Raw genomic sequence first — 18,892 nt, forward strand, 5'->3', positions numbered from 1 at the left:
GAGCCCATATAAAATAACTCCTGTATAATTAGATAATATTTTAAAAGACCACACTGTAATTTCTGGTTCTTCCTTTAGGCCCATAATTTTGATGCTTGGCAGGGACACAAGTTGTTCCTTGTTACAAAGCTAGCAATTTCTATTTTTTTATTTTTTTTATTATTTATTTTTATTTCTATTTTTTAAATGTTCATTAGAAGAAAGAGATAAGTAAGTTTATTAAAGCTTTAGCTTGATACCTCTACTTTCTGATCATAAATAATTTCAGAGAAAAGTTGTAGCTACTAATATATTTTAAAATGTGATTGGATGGTATTACTTTTTTTTGGCAAGTAAATAAAAATCTCTAGTCCTGAGCTGACATCCCTGCATTTAATTTTTCTCATGTGAAAATATTGAATATGGTGAGTCTCATTATCTGTTAATATGATTGGATTAAAACAGCTTTGTTCCTTTCAAGATGGTTATCTTTTTAATATACTTTATAAAAGTCATCAACTTTTATCTGATTCTTAGACAATAAAGGTTTCTATTAAATAGAAATGTGCATTAGGAATCTTTGCAAAATTTTTGACCAATTCTTAAAAAAAAAAGTCTTGAATGTCACAATCATGTTTTATGAATAATAAGGGGTTTGAATGCTTGAATATTGATTTCTCATCTCCAGGTTGTGATCCTCAGATATGTAATCAAACCTTGTTTTAGAAAATTGCAGACCCACTAGTTAGGTATGCTTTACAGCAACAAGCATTATACTCTAGCCAGTGAAAGGAAAATATTCAAGGTTAAGAACTTACACATATAAATAATCTTTGAAAATGTGTGTATTAATGTTTGAACATATTTGTTCAAAAGGGCATTTAACTGTTTGCTCCACATGTGGCTTCAGCACAAAACTTCACTGAATTTCTTGGATAGGTAATATAATTGGGATTGTCCTGAAGAGCATTCAGAAATTTCAAACTAGTGCAGAATGTGGCTGTGCAGGTAGTAAATGGTACAAGATATAAGTCACACATAACATCACTTCTGTATGAGCTTTGTTGGTTTCTGGGTGCAATTCAAGGTGTCACCTTTAAAGCCCTACATGGTTTGAGATTGGGCTGCCTGAGGGATCACCTTTTCCGAAGAGTTTCTACCTGTCCACCTCAATCTAGCTGAATGGGCATGCTGGAGATCCCATCAGCCAAAGAATATCAGGTGGCAGGGTCTAGAAGATGAGCCCTGCTCTATAAAATGTCCTCCCCTTGGAGATTAGAATGGCCCCAACCCTATTAGCCTTTTGTAAGGCCTTAAATCCTGACTATATTCCTGAGCTTGGGGTGGTGAATGTGTCAAGGGCCCCATTTCCTGGCTTTATTGTTAACTGGTCAAATATCTCAGCTTCTATGTATATTTATTTTATATGTTTGTATTTTTTTAAATTATGTTTATTGTTTTAAAATGATTTTGGTGTCTTAATTGTAATATGTTTCTTGAATTGTAAGCCACCCAGAGTCATTGACTAAAATAGATGGCTATAGAAATTGAACTAAATTAATTAATTTCAATTATTTATTCAGGTTTTTTAAATAAGAAAAATCTAGAAGTAGTAGTATAGAAGACTTCTAGAATCAAACAAGAAGTCTGTCATAAAACCAACAGATGAGCTAAATCATCTTTTGGCTGAATCATAAAGCCACCCTACTTTTATTCTTTAAGGTCGAGGTCCCCAAACCTCAGGCTTTGTCCCTCTACTGGGCTATGGTTCATTTCGAACTGGGTAGCACAAGTGGTGGATGCTTGCGCTCACACGTGCAACTCCAGCTGTACAAGAGGTGGGCGCTTGTGCTCATGCGCAATGCTCTACTTGTGTGAGTGGTGTGCACTCATACTCACAAAACTCCACTCACGCGAGGGGCAGGCGCTTGTGCTTACAAAGAAGGCATGCACAAATGGAGCTGTGTACTCTTCTGCGTGCCTGCCATTCACACAGAACCATCCCCCCACCCCCGCACTGGGCTTCCAAGCTAGAAAGTTTGGAGACCAATGCTTTAAGAAATATTTTAAATTTAAACCTAGCAGGCTCCTAGTATAATCTTTAATTTTTTACAAAAATCATTAGATGCTTAAGTAATAAAAAGATGGAGGCTGTAGCCCAGTGACAAAGTTTGACTAGGCTGATAGATTGAATCTTCAGGAGGTAGAGCAATGACAGGATGCATCCTTGATAATTTGCCTTCTTGTAGTGGTTATTCTCATAGAGGCCATGTTTCCTATGATAACCTTTACATGAATCAAATGCTCTACTAATGGCTCTGACACGTTTTCAGAATTCCAAATATGCTCACCAGCTCCCAAAGCAGAAGTGGTATTCAGCCAGTTCTGACAGGTTCTGGAGAACCGGTAGCGGAAATTTTGAGTAGTTCAGAGAACTGGCAAATACCACTTCAACTGGCCCCGTCCCCATCTATTCTCTGCCTCCCGAGTCCTAGCTGATCGGCTGGGTCTTCTTTTGTTCCCCTGCATAGGAGAACGGATTTGGAAAGCAGGTTAGTGGGGTGGGGAGGAAATGGGGATTTTGATGTAACCTTCCCCCAGGACTCGGGAGGGAATGGGGATTTTACAGTATCCTTCCTCTGCCACGCCCAAGCCACGCCACGCCCACCAAGCCACACCATGCCCACCAAGCCATGCCCACAGAACCGGTAATAAATAACTTTGAATACCACCACTGTCCCAAAGGTTATTTACTATGCTCTAGTTATATACACATACACACATACAGAGAGAGAGAGGGAGAGGAGGAATGCATACATTTATATATGAAGATTTGGTAGCAACTATGCATTATATATACAGTACCTAGATCTAGATAGTGTGCTACCAAATTAATTATTACCTTAATGTTACCTATACTTATCTGTGTTTCTCTCTTCTCTCTACAGCATGTGCATTCCGCTACAATGGGCTCTCATTTGTCTACCTCATCTACCTCTTACTCATTCCGCTGTTTTCTGAACCTACAAAAATAACAATGCAAGGTAAGCATCATATTCCTGGCAATAAGATAGATGTAATCACTGTTACAATGAAATTGTTCCTAGGACCTTTTTCAAATAAGTTGAACTCTGTCTCAGAAAGATTCCACAATAAGAGAGAAAACTGTACATATTTTCATAATGTATATAGGGTTGCCTTATGCGAGAGATGGTCAGCATAGAAATTTAATAAATAAATAAATAAAACCTGCATTTATAACTATTACTTGACAATCAATTCCTCAAAACTGGTAAGAACTTCATAGTTTATTGAAATATAGTTCACTGACTTGTGCTTCCTGTTTGTTGTATGTATTATATTAAACAAAGTATGACTCTCAGGGTCTAAAGATATTTGAAATATTTTTAGGACATTCTTTTCTTACCATTTAGCTTTACCAGTCTGAGATGAATCATACAAATCTGCTAGCAGAACACCTGCTAAGATCTTAAGATCAGTTTACACAGTTTTTCTTGGGGAGGTCTTTGGAAACTAACAGCACTATACACAGTCAGTGTTTGTGTGTGGTTTACCATAGAGGTAAATATGTATTATCTTCTGGAAATAGGTGCATGCTTTCTTATCATTTTTTTAACCCTCAGAAGCAGCAACTTCTGAGGTGTAAGTTGTAAGGTGTGAGTAATAGCTGCCCAGAATCACCTTGTAGGGGAGATGGGCAGCATAAAAATTAAACAAACAAACAAATGTATGGATAATAGATGTCTCAGGCTGTGAGGATCTGGATAAGGAACAACAGTCTTCAGCTGAACTCTGGCAAAGCTGAGTGGCTTTGGGTTTTGGGTCTTGCCAATTCCAGGACTATATTATCTTTGGCATTGGATGGGGTTGTACAAAGAGTCTTTGTATAGCTTCATGTTGTGCCCAAACCTGGATTGAGAGGTTATACCCATGATCACCCATGCTCTAGTCACCTCTGATTGAGTTACTGTAATATGCTCTACATCAGGCTACTCTTGAAGAATATCCAGAAGCTTTCACTGATGCAAAATGTAACAGCATGGGCAGTTATGTGTGGAGATGCATATACTGCTAAAACTCTCGTATCTGTTTGTCTGCTTGTAGCCTTGGCAAAATGGTGCCATATGAGGCAACAATTTTTGAACCAAGGTACCTTAAATGGACAGGCTAAACTAAAAGAATGTGTCCAAAACCAAATACTTCCATGAGGTTGAACTTTGGAAAAGTTATGGCTGCTTCAATGCCATTACACAGCTATGTTCATGTGATTGTGATTTTCAGTGCTCCCTGACACTTTCCCACAAGTCAATGGGGAAGTCAGCAGGAAGTCTGAACTCAGTTGTGTTTGCTGACACTCACAAGCAAAGTTAATGAGAAAGCTGGCAGGAAGTTGTAAATCCAAGGCCAGCAGGCAGGTTAGTAGCTGATGCCAGGTGAGGAAGGAGCAAAGGGATGGGTGAGAGATGTGGTGAGGATCAGGGAGAGTGCATGAAGGGTATACTGTAGGTCAGGAAGAATGTGCATTGGTGTGTGAGTAGCCAGCGCAGCATGTGCACAGAGGGACTGGGGGAGACTGCACAGATTGGGAAGATTTACCCTAGCAGCTTGCAACTTTCCCAGCCAGCTTTCCCATTGGCTTTCTCCCTGCAAGCTTCTTATAGGCAAAGTCAGTGAGAAATTGACAGGAAGTTGAAAATTGATCCAGATCCCACTATTATTTTTTTTTGACCACCTAAGGTCATTTTATTGCTCTCTTTAGGTAAGTAAATATTTTTGAAATAATGACACAATTGAAATGATGACCCAACAGATCACAGGTTATGTAGTATTTATTAAATGAAGTTTTGGAAGAAGAACAGCACAGGTTTTTCCTTCTATTAGTTTGGGCATTCCTAAAATCTTTTCCTTTACTGTATACTTCTGTTATATTTTTGGACAATGTTATTCATATGATCTATTGGCTTAATAGTATAACAAGCCTCCAGATAATTTGCTTCATTTGATTCTTCTATTAGGTATGCAGATTCTGGATCTTTCTCTTTCTTTCCCTCCCTTCCAGTTCTATTTATTCTACTGGCAAGAGATGCTTCAGCTGTTTTCCATTCTATCTGGATTTCTTACGTATGTTGGACATTAGTGTGCATATTTTCTTGCCTTCCATGTCCCTTAATTGAAATAATACTAGTAATCGTAATGGCATGTAGTCTTCAATAGTTATTTTATTTAAAAACAATAGACCTGGCTTAATTTTTAAATCCTGTTAAAACAGAAAAACTTTTTAATAAAAAAAGTTTTATCAAACTTAATATCATTTCATTCAGATGAAATGAAAAATATTCCTTCTTGTAAAACACTATTCCATTTATCCATAATAGTTTCTCAGGCTAATTTTTTGTGAATTTCGCTATTGGGAACTTACATTTACAATATATTTACATCTCCACCGTACTTTACCTTGATCATATCTTGTTAATCCAGGGGTCGGCAACCTTTTGGACCTCAGGGACCACCGAGGACATGTCACAGCGCAACACTTACTATGGTTAAAACATTGGCAAATGGACATTAAGCACAAATGCAAGCTGGCTTCATCTCCTATTGCAGGAGACAGACTGTTTGGCCCTGCCCTCGACCCGCTGCTAATCGAAACCCGAAACTTCTACCTTCCTTTTTACGGAAGTCAGATTCTAGAAACCCTCAGTCCTTTCGGAGGGGATCCTTTTGGCCCTTTTATCAGGGATTCTCACCCAGATACCAGAGACCCCCATCATTCAGACCAGGGCAGCAGCCAGAGAGGTCCGACTTTGGGGATAGGAACAGAAGGGGTGGCCAATCTAAGAGATCCTTTCAAGGAGCAGGAAATAGGTCTTTCTGGCGTCCAAGATAACTTCCCGGACCCGACCCCCATTGGCGGACGTCTTAAATTATTCGTGGACCAATGGGACTCCTTAACGTCTGATTCCTGGGTCAGAGACACGATCAGATTTGGCCTTGCACTGGACTTTCAATCCACTCTCCCAGACTTTTTCATGTCATGCCCTGTTTCCAGAGATCTAGTTAAACATAATCTTATGGAAACAGCTATCCATCATCTACTGGACATACGAGCCATCCAACCAGTAGCTACCAATCAACGAGGGCCAGGTTTCAATTCACATCTTTTTGTTGTTCTCAAAAGTTCCGGGGGGTGGAGAGCAATATTAGATCTGAAGCGTCTTAACCGTTTCTTAGTATATTGCAAATTTAAAATGCACACCCTGCAATCTATCTTACTTGGCATCAGAAAGGGTGACGTCCTTACGTCTATAGATCTGATGGAGGCGTACCTACATATTTCTATTCGGCCGTCCCACTATAAATTTTTGAGATTCTGTTATGATAACCACCATTTCAAATATGTGGCTCTCCCTTTCGGACTAGCATCTGCCCCCAGGACCTTCACAAAGGTTCTTGCAGCTCTTGCTGCTCATCTCCGAGGTGTACCTGTGCGACTCCAGTGTTACCTTGATGATATATTAATTTTGTCATCTTCCGTTCATCAAGCACTCAGAGATACTCAGACCACATTACAATCCCTACAGCTACACGGGTTCTCAGTAAATTGGAAAAAGAGTCACCAGACCAGTCATAAACAGAGGTTGTCTCTTCAAAGAGCCCCACAGACTTACCATCACCACTGATGCCAGCCTGTTTGGATGGGGAGCTCACTTTCAATCGCTCACAGCCCAAGGCCACTGGTCCTCCACAGAACAATCGTGCAGCATAAACTGGCTGGAGCTTCGAGCAGTACACCTGGCTCTCTGCAGCTTCCTTCCACAGGTACGCAATCAACACATACTAATATTGACCAACAATGTAACAACAAAAGTTCACATAAACAAACGGGGGCACACAGTCAAAACACCTCATGCGGGAAGCGGAGCACTTGTGTCGTTGGGTGGAGAGCAACCTACTTTCCATCAGAGCAGAGCACATTTCAGGACTGTTGAATACACAGGCAGACTGGCTAAGCAAGGCCACGATCAATCAATCGGAGTGGCGACTCCATCTGGCCCTGTTTCAAGAGGCGGTCAGGACATTTGGACAGCCGGTGGTGGATCTGTTCGCTTCCCCCCTCAACGCTCAGCTCCCGAGATTTTTTTCCAGATACCCCTCGCAAGGAGCGGAGAACTTCAATTCGCTCCACTGTCGTTGGCCCCCCAGGACTTCTGTATGCATTCCTGCCACTTCCACTGCTTCCCAATGTCATCCAGAAGCTGCTAGACGAGAGGGCGGAGCTGCTTCTAGTAGCTCCTTACTGGCCCAGAGGGCCGTGGTTTGCAGACCTCTGCAGTCTATCCGTATCAACACGATGGAGAATTCCGCCAGACAGGGTCTTGCTAACCCAGAGACCCCTTCAACATCTGGACCCTCAATGGTTGCACCTGACCGTCTGGAGGTTGAGCGGAGTTATCTGAGGAGCGAAAAGTTTTCCAACAGAGTTATCGCCACCATCCAAGCCGCCAGACGCTCCTCAACAACTTTCATTTACAATGCCACATGGTCCAGTTTCTGCAAATGGTGTACCAAGTCTCGAATTGATCCCATCTCTCCATCTGTGGCTCCAATCCTAGAGTTCTTGCAAGAGGGACTTGACAAGGGATTATCACCTAATACATTGAAAAGACAGGTGGCAGCCTTGGCATCAGTTCTCACTTGTGAAGGTCTACTATCTCTTTCCCATCATCCATGCATACGGAGTTTCCTTCGAGGAGCCACAAATTTATGCCCACCAGTGGTACACCACTATCCCACCTGGGACCTTATTAAGGTCCTCGTTGCACTCACTAAGGGCCCTTTCAGACCCTTGAAATCATCAAGTCTCCGATTTCTGATGTATAAAGTAGTTTTCCTTGTTGTGATCACTTCCGCTCGTCATATTTCGGAACTTGCAGCTTTGTCTATCAGACAAGATCTTTGTGTCTTCCATTCTGACTGGGTGGTCCTTCGTCCTGATCCTATGTTTACACCCAAAATTAACTCGGCTTTTCACAGGGCACAAGAGCTGATACTTCCTAATTTTTGTCCCAGACCATCCCAAGGGTTGGAACTACAATGGCATAGGCTTGATGTGAGGTGAGCATTGTGAATATATATTAACCACACAGCGTCTTTCAGAAAAACGGAAGCCTTATTTGTGTGGTTTCAGCCCAACACTCAGGGATGCAAGGTCTCATCTTCTACAATAGGCCGTTGGCTATGGGCCGCGATAGCGAAAACGTATCAGACTCAATCACTACAGGTGCCCAGGGGCATAACAGCTCATTCAACACGGAGTGCCGCAACATTTGCAGCGTGGGCCACACAGGCACCAATAACTGAAATTTGTTGAGCCGCAACCTGGACTTCTCCATCGCCATTCATTAGGCATTATAAAATAGATGTGTTTGCATCTGCTGAGGCCTCCTTTGGCAGAAGAGTTCTGCAACGGGTCCACAGGGACCAGGAGGGGATTCCAGGCCAGACGGAGTCCCTCCCGTAGGACAGGCCAAGCTTTGGTATGTCGCACTACTGGATGCTCTGAACAGCTCATGGGAGAAAGGGCGTTGGTACTTACCTGACACGCCCATTCTCTTTGAGCTGTGAAGAGCATTCAGCCCCACCCTTTTTCCGTCTGGTGGGGTCCTGTTTCGGCCAACCGAATTGTTAGAGCATTGAGGATGAGGGTGTTTATTTCTCTCGTCTTCGCCAAAACTGGGGAACACTGGGGAGGAGTCCCGTGGAGGAGGAGGAGCGTTCCACAAATTAAGCCCAGCCTAGACATGCAGAGACTGAAGCACCTCCCACTACTGGATGCTCTTCACAGCTCAAAGAGAATGGGCGTGTCAGGTAAGTACCAACGCCCTTTTTCCCAGGGTCTCTGCTTTTTCTGCAGAGACCCTGGGAAAATCCCCCACTCCATTTTCCTACTGATCAATCGTTCTTTATTTGGGATTGCAGGATACTCTCTCTCTCTCCCCTGAGAACGGAGCTCAAAAGTACGTGGGGGTGAGGGACCTGTGTGTGTGTGTGTGTGTGTGTGTGTGTGTGTGAGAGAGAGAGAGAGAGAAAGAGAGAGAGAGCGAGGGAGAGAGAGAGAGAGAGAACATCACCGCCAGCCCTCCAAAGTTAGTTCGGATCTCTCTCTCTCTCTCTGCAGAAAAAGCAGAGACCCTGGGAAAATCCCCCCCAAAATGCAGAAAAATTCCCCATCCCATTTTCCTACCAATCAATCATTCTTTATTTGGGATTTCAGGATACTGTCTCCAGCTCCATTCTCGGGGGGAGGGGAGAGACAGACAGACAGAGAGAGAAAGAGAGAGAGAGAGAGAGAGAGAGAAAGAGAAAGAAAAGAGAGAGACTTTTGGCTTCATGCAAAGAAAACAGCAGAAACAGCAGAAGTCTTTCTTTATCTCCCTCAAACTCTGCCAGAATGGTGCAGCCTCTTGGAGCAGGATGCCTTGCAGGGTCCCAAAGACTCATTTCTGGTGGAGTTTGGAGGAGAGAAAGAAAGACTTTTGCTGCTTTCCTTGTGTGCAGCCAAAAGCAGAAGAAGAAAGAAGCGAAAAGAAGCAGCCCAGTGGCCAGGCAAGGCGCATGGGGCAAGTCCCCCCTCCGTCCTGTCCTCCCCTCACTACCTTGTGTTGTTCACAATGCAAGTGACATAAGCCTTGTGTTCCTGCCGGCCATGTGGGTGGCGCAGCCTTGTGTTCCCATGCAGCCTTGATTAATTGCTTTGGGGGTGACATTTCTCTACTGACCACCAAAATTTTCTCATGGCCCATCAGTGGTCCCCGGCCCACCAGTTGGTGACCACTGTGCTAATCAGCCTTTAAAAGGATATTTCTTCAAGTTGCAGCCCTTCTCTTACCTCCACATCATAGCTGCATTGCTTAACTTCAGATGTACATGAATGATGCTTATAACCAGTGTGGGATATGGTTGGCAACTGTATTGCTATTATTCTTCTCATCCTTCCTATTACCTATCTCTTCTCACTTATGACTATAACCCTGTTGCTTGTATCTCTACAATTTATATTGTTTTATTTGTTTCCTAGTATGATTTGATTGCTTATTTAGTAATCTATGACTATCACTAAGTGTTGTATTTTATGATTCTAGATTAATGTATTTTTTTCTTTTTATGTACACTGAGAGTATATGCACCAAAGACAAATTCCTTGTGTGTCCAATCACCCTTGGCCAATAAAGAATTCTATTCTATTCTGTTCTGTTCTATTCTATTCTATTCTATTCTATTCTATTCTATTCTATTCTATTCTATTCTATTCTGCTTCTTTTGGCCACTTTTGCTGCTATGTCTTTTCCCCTCCAGGACCATTTGATTGGGCGAAGAGGATGATCAGGTTCCTTGTACAACTGCTAATATAACGTGGCACTGGAGCTTCGCGAAGACAGTCACTTTATCTCCCAATACTGCTTGCGTGATTCTCCATCATTTGTTTGACTCTCTTGCTTGACTGTCTAAGTAAGAGGGTCAAACAAATGAGGGAGAAATACATACAAGCAGTAATTGGGAGAGCAAATGGTAGAATAAGGATAGAATGAAGACAAATACAAATAACAGGTGGCATGAATGAGTGATAATCCGGGGATTATTTGCACAGAGAGTAAGAGCTTTTGGGGAAAAAAAGATGAGAAGAGCATTGCTGCTGTACATGGTCCATGTAGTAAGTGAGACAGAAGGAAAAAGGCTTCGAACTTCAATCCACTATGTGGCATCAAGTTCTGACAGATTGCTAAACCCAAAGGTTATATGTCAATATTTTCTTTCTCCTTGACTTTCACCTCTTACTGGGAAAGTGATTGGTGGATATTTTCCCAGCAGCAGGAATTTCACCAATAACTGTACTTTAATTTGCCCTTCAAAATCTGGTTTGGGCAGCCTCACTTATTGGCCCAGTTACTGAGACAAATAGGGATTGGTTGTAGGGGCAGAGTGAATCATGTGGATATACTTTGTGTTGCTTGCCTGACTGATGGAAAGTACGTGAAACTGATTGTTTGTATATGACACTGCAGCGCTACATGTTTTTCACTCTTGTCAAATATCCTTAAAATGCATCTTTGGGGGAGGATGACCAATCTCTGTTTTAAAAAAAAATCTGCTAAATAAGCTTGAATTGTTGAGGTAATTGTTTTAAGGGCAAGTTTCCAGAAGCTTTTATAATGTTTTTGCCTTGAATCTAAAATCTACTCACTTTTCAAATAATCCATGGCATCCACACACAAAAAAACCCCCACACTAAATTATATTATTGTACTGTTGTGGCTTGTCTTTACCTTAAGATAATCAACTGTTTTTGGAGATTCCAAAGCCCCTAAATGTCTTGTGGCCAAAATTGTTGTAACTGATTATATTGACATTTAGTCTTTTTTAGATCTAATGTCATATCTAATCTACTAAAGAATACAAATTACCATTAGGGAAAATTCATTTTGCTGAGTTGAAGTATTTTCCACAATATTTACTTTGTAGCATTACAAAATTTTCTAGCATTGCAAAATTTTCTGGCATAGTCAATTTAGGAGGCAAAGCCTTTTTTTTTTTTTTGTAAGGTTAAATATGAAAAATCAAATTAAGATTAGGGCAGATGACCCAACATTTTCTAGCTATTCTCATTTTTTACAGATTTAAGGACCTCATCTCACAACTCTTTGACAAATTGGGCTCAGTTACATACCCCCCATGTTTTGCATTCTCTCCAAATGGGATCATGATAAGACAACCACTTTGGTTTGCTATTTAATCTAATTAAAAGCTCTAAAAGACTAAAATATTTACAAGTTATTTTGTGAAGAGGGGTATTTTTTAAATATGGATGGTAGTATTTTTCACATGGCTTTTTAATTTTTATTTATTTATTTATTTGGTTTATGCACACTATTATCCCATGGCACAAGCAGAGCAATAGAAGGCCGTGTCTGCATTCTGTGCCTTTCTCATTGCAGAAGTGCTGTTAAAAATTTTTAAATGCTACATTTTATTTTGTTTTGCTGTAATAAACTTACAAATCTTATAAATCACATGTATCTGATATCAGCCTCTTTTTGATAAACACATAGATGTTTTATCTTGGTCTCTGGCTCATATACATATATGAGCATAACATTGATTAAACTTCTAGAGCCACCAGCACTTGTAGAATTCTTGGAAGGACTTCTGACTTCTCTGCATTCCATCCATTACTAGAATAGGTCATACTGAATCTTTGCTGTTTTTTTAGATGATACTATGAGAACGTGCTTGTTTATTGCATTTTCAAAAATTATTATTTAAAAAATGCATATGGCTACCCAACTCACTCATGGTGATTAGGCAACCTCCCCCAACCCTCCCCGCAACCTTCTTTTAAGCTGGAGAATCCTGAACTATTTAGATCCTTCTCTTCCACTAGGCACTATAGGAGGAAAGGGAAGAATTAAACATTAGAGCAGGGGTCGCCAACCTTTTGGACCTCAGGGACCACCAAACTCATAATTCTAAATCCCGCGGATCAGAGACCCTGGGAAAATCCCCCCAAAAAGTCTGCAGGAAAATTCCCCACCCCGTTTTCCTATTGATCAATTATTCTTTATTTGGAATCGCGGGTTACCGTCTCCAGCTCCGTTCTCAGAGGGGGGGAGAGAGAGAGAGAGAGACTTTTGGCTTCATGCAAGAAAAGCAGCAGAAGCAGCAGAAGTCTTTCTTTATCTCCCCCAAACTCCACCAGAAATGAATCTTTGTGAGACTTGTTGTGCTAGTGCAGCCTCTTGGAGCAGGATGCCTTGCAGGGTCCCAAAGACTCATTTCTGGCAGAGTTTGGGGGAGAGAAAGAAAGACTTTTGCTGTTTTCCTTGTGTGCAGCCAAAAGCAGAAGAAGAAAGAAGCGGAAAGAAGCAGCCCAGTGGCCAGGCCAGGTGCATGGGGCGAGTGGGGCAAGTCCCCTCTCCCCCTTTCTCCCCCTCCACTCACTACCTCGTGTTGTTCGCAATGCAAGCGATGCAAGCCTTGTGTTGCCACCGGCCATGTGGGTGGCACAGCCTTGTGTTCCCACGCAGCCTGGATTAATTGCCTTGGGGAGTGCTTTGGAGGTGACATTTCTCTGTGGACCACCAAAATTTTTGCAGACCACCAGTGCTCCCCAGCCCACTGGTTAGTGACCACTACATTAGAGGATTGTACTTAGCCAACTTGTCCTGCCATTTTTTTCTTTTCTCATCTGCAACTTTATCTTCTCTTGCTCTCCACACAACTGCAATCTCCCCTCCCAGCACAGACACCAAAGTGCCACAGCCTCCACTTATAATGGAGCACAGCTGTGATTCAATTATTCATGTTTTCTTAAAGTTTGGGAGGATGAAGGTGGAGGAAAAAGAGAAAGAAGGACTCATGCTTGGTGTTTTATTAGGCCACTATAAAAATGGGGAGGGCATCCACCAGAGTGTTAGCTATGTGTTTTTATTAGTTTGGCTGAATGGGCAGATCCATTCCAATATTTACAAATTATATCAAGGGGTAAGTGTCTGTTAGTGTGTGTGTGCTTCTTTTTTCTACAAAAAAGAATTTATTGTATAGACAATACTGTAACTAGTCAGAAATCTGTCTTAGTGAGCTCTTAAAAATGAATTAGTATGTTACTGGAAAGCAGACTGAATGTAAGTGTGCCACTGATAGTTGCAGTGCTGTCAGTATTATAAATCAGATTACTGTTAGAGTGTCTACTTGATATAGGCAAAAATTTCTGTGCTGCGGTAGACATATTGATTTTAATTAAAGAAGTATACACTATTCACATCTTATTTCTGTTGTTTGGACTGCTGTTAATTTTATTCCACATAATAAATGGTCAAGGGAGAAGAAGAATGACTATCATACTTTTTAAATTCTCAAATGTTTTTTTAATTCTCTATACTTAAGACATAGTATTATAATTAGAATTAGCAACCTGTTACTTTGGCACAATCCTTTATGTTTTGCTATTGGAAAAGAAGTAGCAATAGTAATAGCACTTAGACTTATATACCGCTTTACAGTGCTTTACAGCCCTCTCTAAGCGGTTTACAGAATCAGCATATTGCCCCCAATTTGGCTCCTAATTTTACCAACCTCAGGAGGATGGAAGGCTGAGCCAACCTTGAGCCTGGTGAGATTTGAACTGCCAAATTGCTGTGAGCCAGCAGTCAGCAGAAGTAGCCTGCAGTACTGCACTCTGACCATTGTGCCACCATGGCTCATCAGTAATGAAATAATTGAGCTGTACTGGAATTGTTTTAAACATGCTGTGTTTTTGGGTAACTGTTTTAAGCTGTCAATTATACTGCAACACCTTTCAAGGAACTTCAACCATTGCAGATAGGTTGATGTTCCTCAGTTTTTGAAAGAATGGCATGTTGAATTTTAAGATAGTAGAAAGTGAATAATAGATCGGTAACAAAGTAACCTTTTGTAAATGAAGGGCATACCTGCCCATGTTGGGCAGAATCCACAAACTCACCATCTCTGAACATTTAATTTTTAGAGTCCAAAGAAAGCAACACAAATAAATGGTCATGTGAACAATGCAATGCTGATAGCAGTTGCCTTGGTGAATCAAAACCCATGCAGATATGTCTTGATGCAGACTTTTCCTTTTTTATAGTTACACTGTGCTATATTTAAATGCAATGTGCTATCTAAATACATTTCAGAGAGTATATCACATAAGTAGGTTTCTCTCATGAGTACATGTGGCTGAATAATATGGATGGTTTGTATCCACCACACTTGCAGGGCATCAGAATACAGAACACTCCTTTAGAGATCATTTGTACAGAATATGGTTGATATTCTCCATAGTTCTTTTCAAAATTCCTTTAATATTTTTATAGTAGCCAATAACCATGATTATTCCTAGTTAGGATAATTATCCCTACTACCAGATGAAAGCTAGAATCTTTGGGGGAGAGGGGGTGCCACAGTTCTGTCACTCTTGTTTAGAACTATCAGTCAACTAAACAAGATTCACTTAAATAGATATTTGAAATTCAAACTAAATGTTGATACATAACTTGTATTGCATTTATAACATGATTGGGTCTCAGATCTGAAACCACCCGAACACTCTTTGAAAATAGAAGTCATTGTTCTGTTACAGAACTCTTTGAAGGTTAAATAATCTGTTTCCCCTGCTGTGATTGTTCACTACAGGATTCAAAAGTATGTTTTCTTCCAGCCTAGCATGATTTCCTTCCTTCACTTGTTTGAGGAAGTTGCATTAGATCACAGAGGTCACTGTTGGACCCTGAGACAGAGGCTTCCTGTGTGGTCATTTTTTATTTTGAATATACATTCTTAATATCAGACATAAAGATGGTTCAAGTCAACATGGATACTCAAAATATGCAATTTCACTAATTAAATAAATGCTTCTTTTTACATGAATCAAATACATACTCTTTCAGATTTTGCAATGTGGTGCTTTATCTATTTCTATATCAATTGTGATTTTTTTAAAATCACAATTTTAAAAAATATGACGGGTTGTATGGAAGTTGGTCTGGAAGAAGTTTGTCTTAACTGTAAATAAAAACCAATATCTATATGTAGCAGTTGGTTGGCTTGGGGCTAATGATATTGTTTACATATTTGTAATATAATTACATTTTTGTATAAAACGTCCACATGATTTGGTTACATCTCTTCATGTATATGTTGAACATAGAACAGGAACATTATTCTGCATTAAAATATGATTATCACACTACTAACTAGAGCATACAAAACATTTGCTAGACCAATACTTGAATACAGCTCATCAGTCTGGAACTCGTATTACGTATCTGATATTAACACAGTTGAGAAAGTCCAGAAATATTTCACAAGAAGAGTTCTCCACTCCTCTACTCGTTGCAGAATACCTTATGCTACCAGACTTGAAATTCTAGACCTAGAAAACCTAGAACCTATGCCGCCTTCGGTCTGATCTAAGTATAGTATATAAAATCATACATTGCAATGTCCTACCTGTCAATGAACATGGTGACTGCCAGCCAGAACTGTTGTGGGGCAGATGATGCAAGCAGCATTCCCATTGGTTAAGCTTTGTATATAAACGTAGTCCTCGACTTTCAACCACAATTGAGTTTCTTCCCCAAACCCCAAAAACTTTAACCTTAGACTGTCTACTGTTGATCTCACCCCTTTCCTAAGAGGTCTGTAGAGGGCGTGCATAAGCACACCAACATGCCTACCGTCCCTGTCCTATTTTATTTTTCTTATATGTATCCATTTCATGTATTCATAACTATGTTTATACTTATACCTATTATCTTGTAAGCGATTGACAAATCAAATAAATAAATAAATAAATCTGACTTGCTTTTTCTGAAGAGGCTGGAACTCAAGTATTATTTTGCTTTCTTGCAAAAGAGATTGGCAGTTCGGTCAAGAAAATGATCTTATTTGAATTCCATCACTGTATGTCTCCCCATTCCTTGATTTGTGTCTCTGAACCTCTGTGTTCTTAAAGACTACAGGAAGCTCCTGTTTGCAGTGAATTTCACCTATTAAAGTTTTACCATGGCTGAAGAAAGGCTACTATTTTTAAGTCTATCTTGACAAGAAATTGTTTTAGCTATGTGGAAGGTAGGAAAAGAAACATTGGATCTAAACTACAGCATAATATATGAAGTGGCTTCCTCCTAGCATGTAATCAAAATGCTTTGCTATATTGGGTGTCCAGGAAATTTCTACCCATCTTTAGCATGATTTTTCTTGTTAATTGCTAAATTGTTGTCTGCTGTGCTTTCTCCAGCAGCTGTCTGGAGCATTTGTGGGCAATCTCAAGTCCTCTCCTTGTTCAGAGAGGAATTACAATGAACCTGCCTAGTCTCCAGCTCTTCATTCCATTGCAGTAGTCACTGCCGCTTTTTGTGGAACTGTTTTTGGTTACCATTTCTTTTTGGAAAACATGCCAAATGTAGTTTTTGTGGAATCTTCAAAGACTGTTTCAGATATACTGCAAATGTTGCAGTGTAATTTAGAAGTGATCAGAACACTATCGCTGTCACAAGGTTTCTCCCTTCAAAAAGCCTGCAGCTTGTACAGTAAACAAATTTAGACTTTAATAGTCATGGATTTCAATTGCTGCCTGACCAGGAACCAACAAGACTTGCTCCTCCAGGGAAAGTGTGACCCTGTCTAGAGCTAACATGGTCTTATGGACTTCTTGGATTCTGAAACTCAAGAGCAATATCTGTGTTGGTTTATGGGTTTCAACCACCTGAGGGATGTCCCGTGATTAATAAATGAGGCGTGGCACACATGGGTGCATACTCTGATAACGGAAAATTTGATCTATGCCAACACCTAAGACAAGAGCTTGGCCAAGTGCCAAAGCCTGAGACAAGAGGACAAGAGTTAAAAAGAGGTCAGTAGCAGATGTCAGCTCTTTTTAACTTTCAAAAGAAAGAACATCAACTTGACTAATTAATCAATGTCAGAGGGTCTTGCTATATTACAGCATCCTCTGGCCTTCTTCTTGGAAACAACTGTCTTGCTTTCTGAGCTACATCCTTTTGTGAACTGATCTCTGGCTTTCAATCCTTGGACTGGTTCCTGTGAGCTCCAAAAACCCAAGACTTTCAGAGTAATGAATAAAAGCTATGATGTCTTGTCACTGTGGCATATGGATTTTAGTGGCCTGGCCTGGCTGCCGTGGTATGGGTGTAAGTTAGTAGAAGGAGTGAGAATAATGGGGAGAAGAAGCTCCAGTAGGAACTTAGAGCACAGCTGTGCTGTCACAAAGACTGATGAGCTAACCGGACTGCCAGCCAGAACTGTTGTGGGGCAGATGATGCAAGCAGCATTCCCATTGGTCAAGCTTTGTATATAAAGGTAGTCCTCGACTTTCAACCACAATTGAGCCCCAAATTTTAGTGTTGTGAGACATTTGTAAAGTGAGTTTGCCCCATTTTACGACCTTCCTTTTTACAGTTGTTAAGTGAATCACTGCAGTTAGTAACCTTAATTTCTGTTAAGTGAATCTGGCTTCCCCATTGACTTTGCTAGTCAGAAGGTTGCAAAAAGGGATCACATGACCTTGGGACATTGAAATGATCATAAGTATGAATCAATTGCCAAGCACCTGAATTTTGATCACATAATCATGGGGATGTTGCAAGGGCTATAAGTGTGAAAAATGGTCCTGAGTCACTTTTTTCAGTGGCGTTTTAACTTTGAACTGTTGTAAGTTGAGCACTACCTGTAGGTATTTGTGGAATAAAGCCCTGAGGGAAACTTGCCATTTCAGTTGCTGAGGAGGGCATGCTGAGCAATAAGAGTGTGTGTGAGAGGGAAGTGAAATGAAGAGATATGTGATATTATTCTATTATATTATAAAATGCAGCATATTTACAACATATTCCATGATGATTTTGGCCTGTTCAACAAAATGCCAAGGAAAAATTTGGGTTGCTTTTTAATTAAGTTTTTTGGGGGGCTACAGTGTGTTTAATTCCTAGGAAATTGCTAAACTGTGACTCATATCAGAATCCAGTTAGTGGTTGTTTGACAGTTTGCTTCCTAAAGCATCCAAATTTCTTTTAATGCCACATCAGTATATAAGTTATTGCTGGCAAAAGACGGGTTTACTTTGCAAAAGAATGCTCTGTGCAGGCAGAAGTTTATTTTGGATGTGGCTAAAGCTAAGCCATTTTGTTTTAACAAAATATTTATTAGTTGTTTGTCACTTTTGGCTTCCTTCAATGAGTTAAATGTGAATTTAATGTTGGGGGGAATGTGAACTTTGTAAAACTTTGTTGCTGTTAAAGCTTAATAAATAGTGCATTTTCTGCAATCATTTATTCTTATAACTTGATTTTTATTATAT

The 18,892-nt window shown here is 40.4% G+C and overlaps 1 protein-coding gene across 1 annotated transcript in view; it reads left to right on the forward strand.

The window, feature by feature from the left end:
• PIEZO2 (piezo type mechanosensitive ion channel component 2) overlaps positions 1-18,892 on the forward strand; it is a 206,138-nt gene that overhangs the window by 50,792 nt on the left and 136,454 nt on the right. Inside the window, exon 2 of the mRNA XM_087961504.1 lies at positions 2,928-3,023. Coding sequence (XP_087817630.1) covers positions 2,928-3,023 — 96 coding nt within the window. The remainder of the gene's footprint in view (positions 1-2,927; positions 3,024-18,892) is intronic.

Source organism: Notechis scutatus, chromosome 3 (assembly GCF_049901735.1).
Source record: "Notechis scutatus isolate UNSWTSFEM ecotype Mainland chromosome 3, rNotScu1.2, whole genome shotgun sequence".
Taxonomy (NCBI): domain Eukaryota; kingdom Metazoa; phylum Chordata; class Lepidosauria; order Squamata; family Elapidae; genus Notechis; species Notechis scutatus.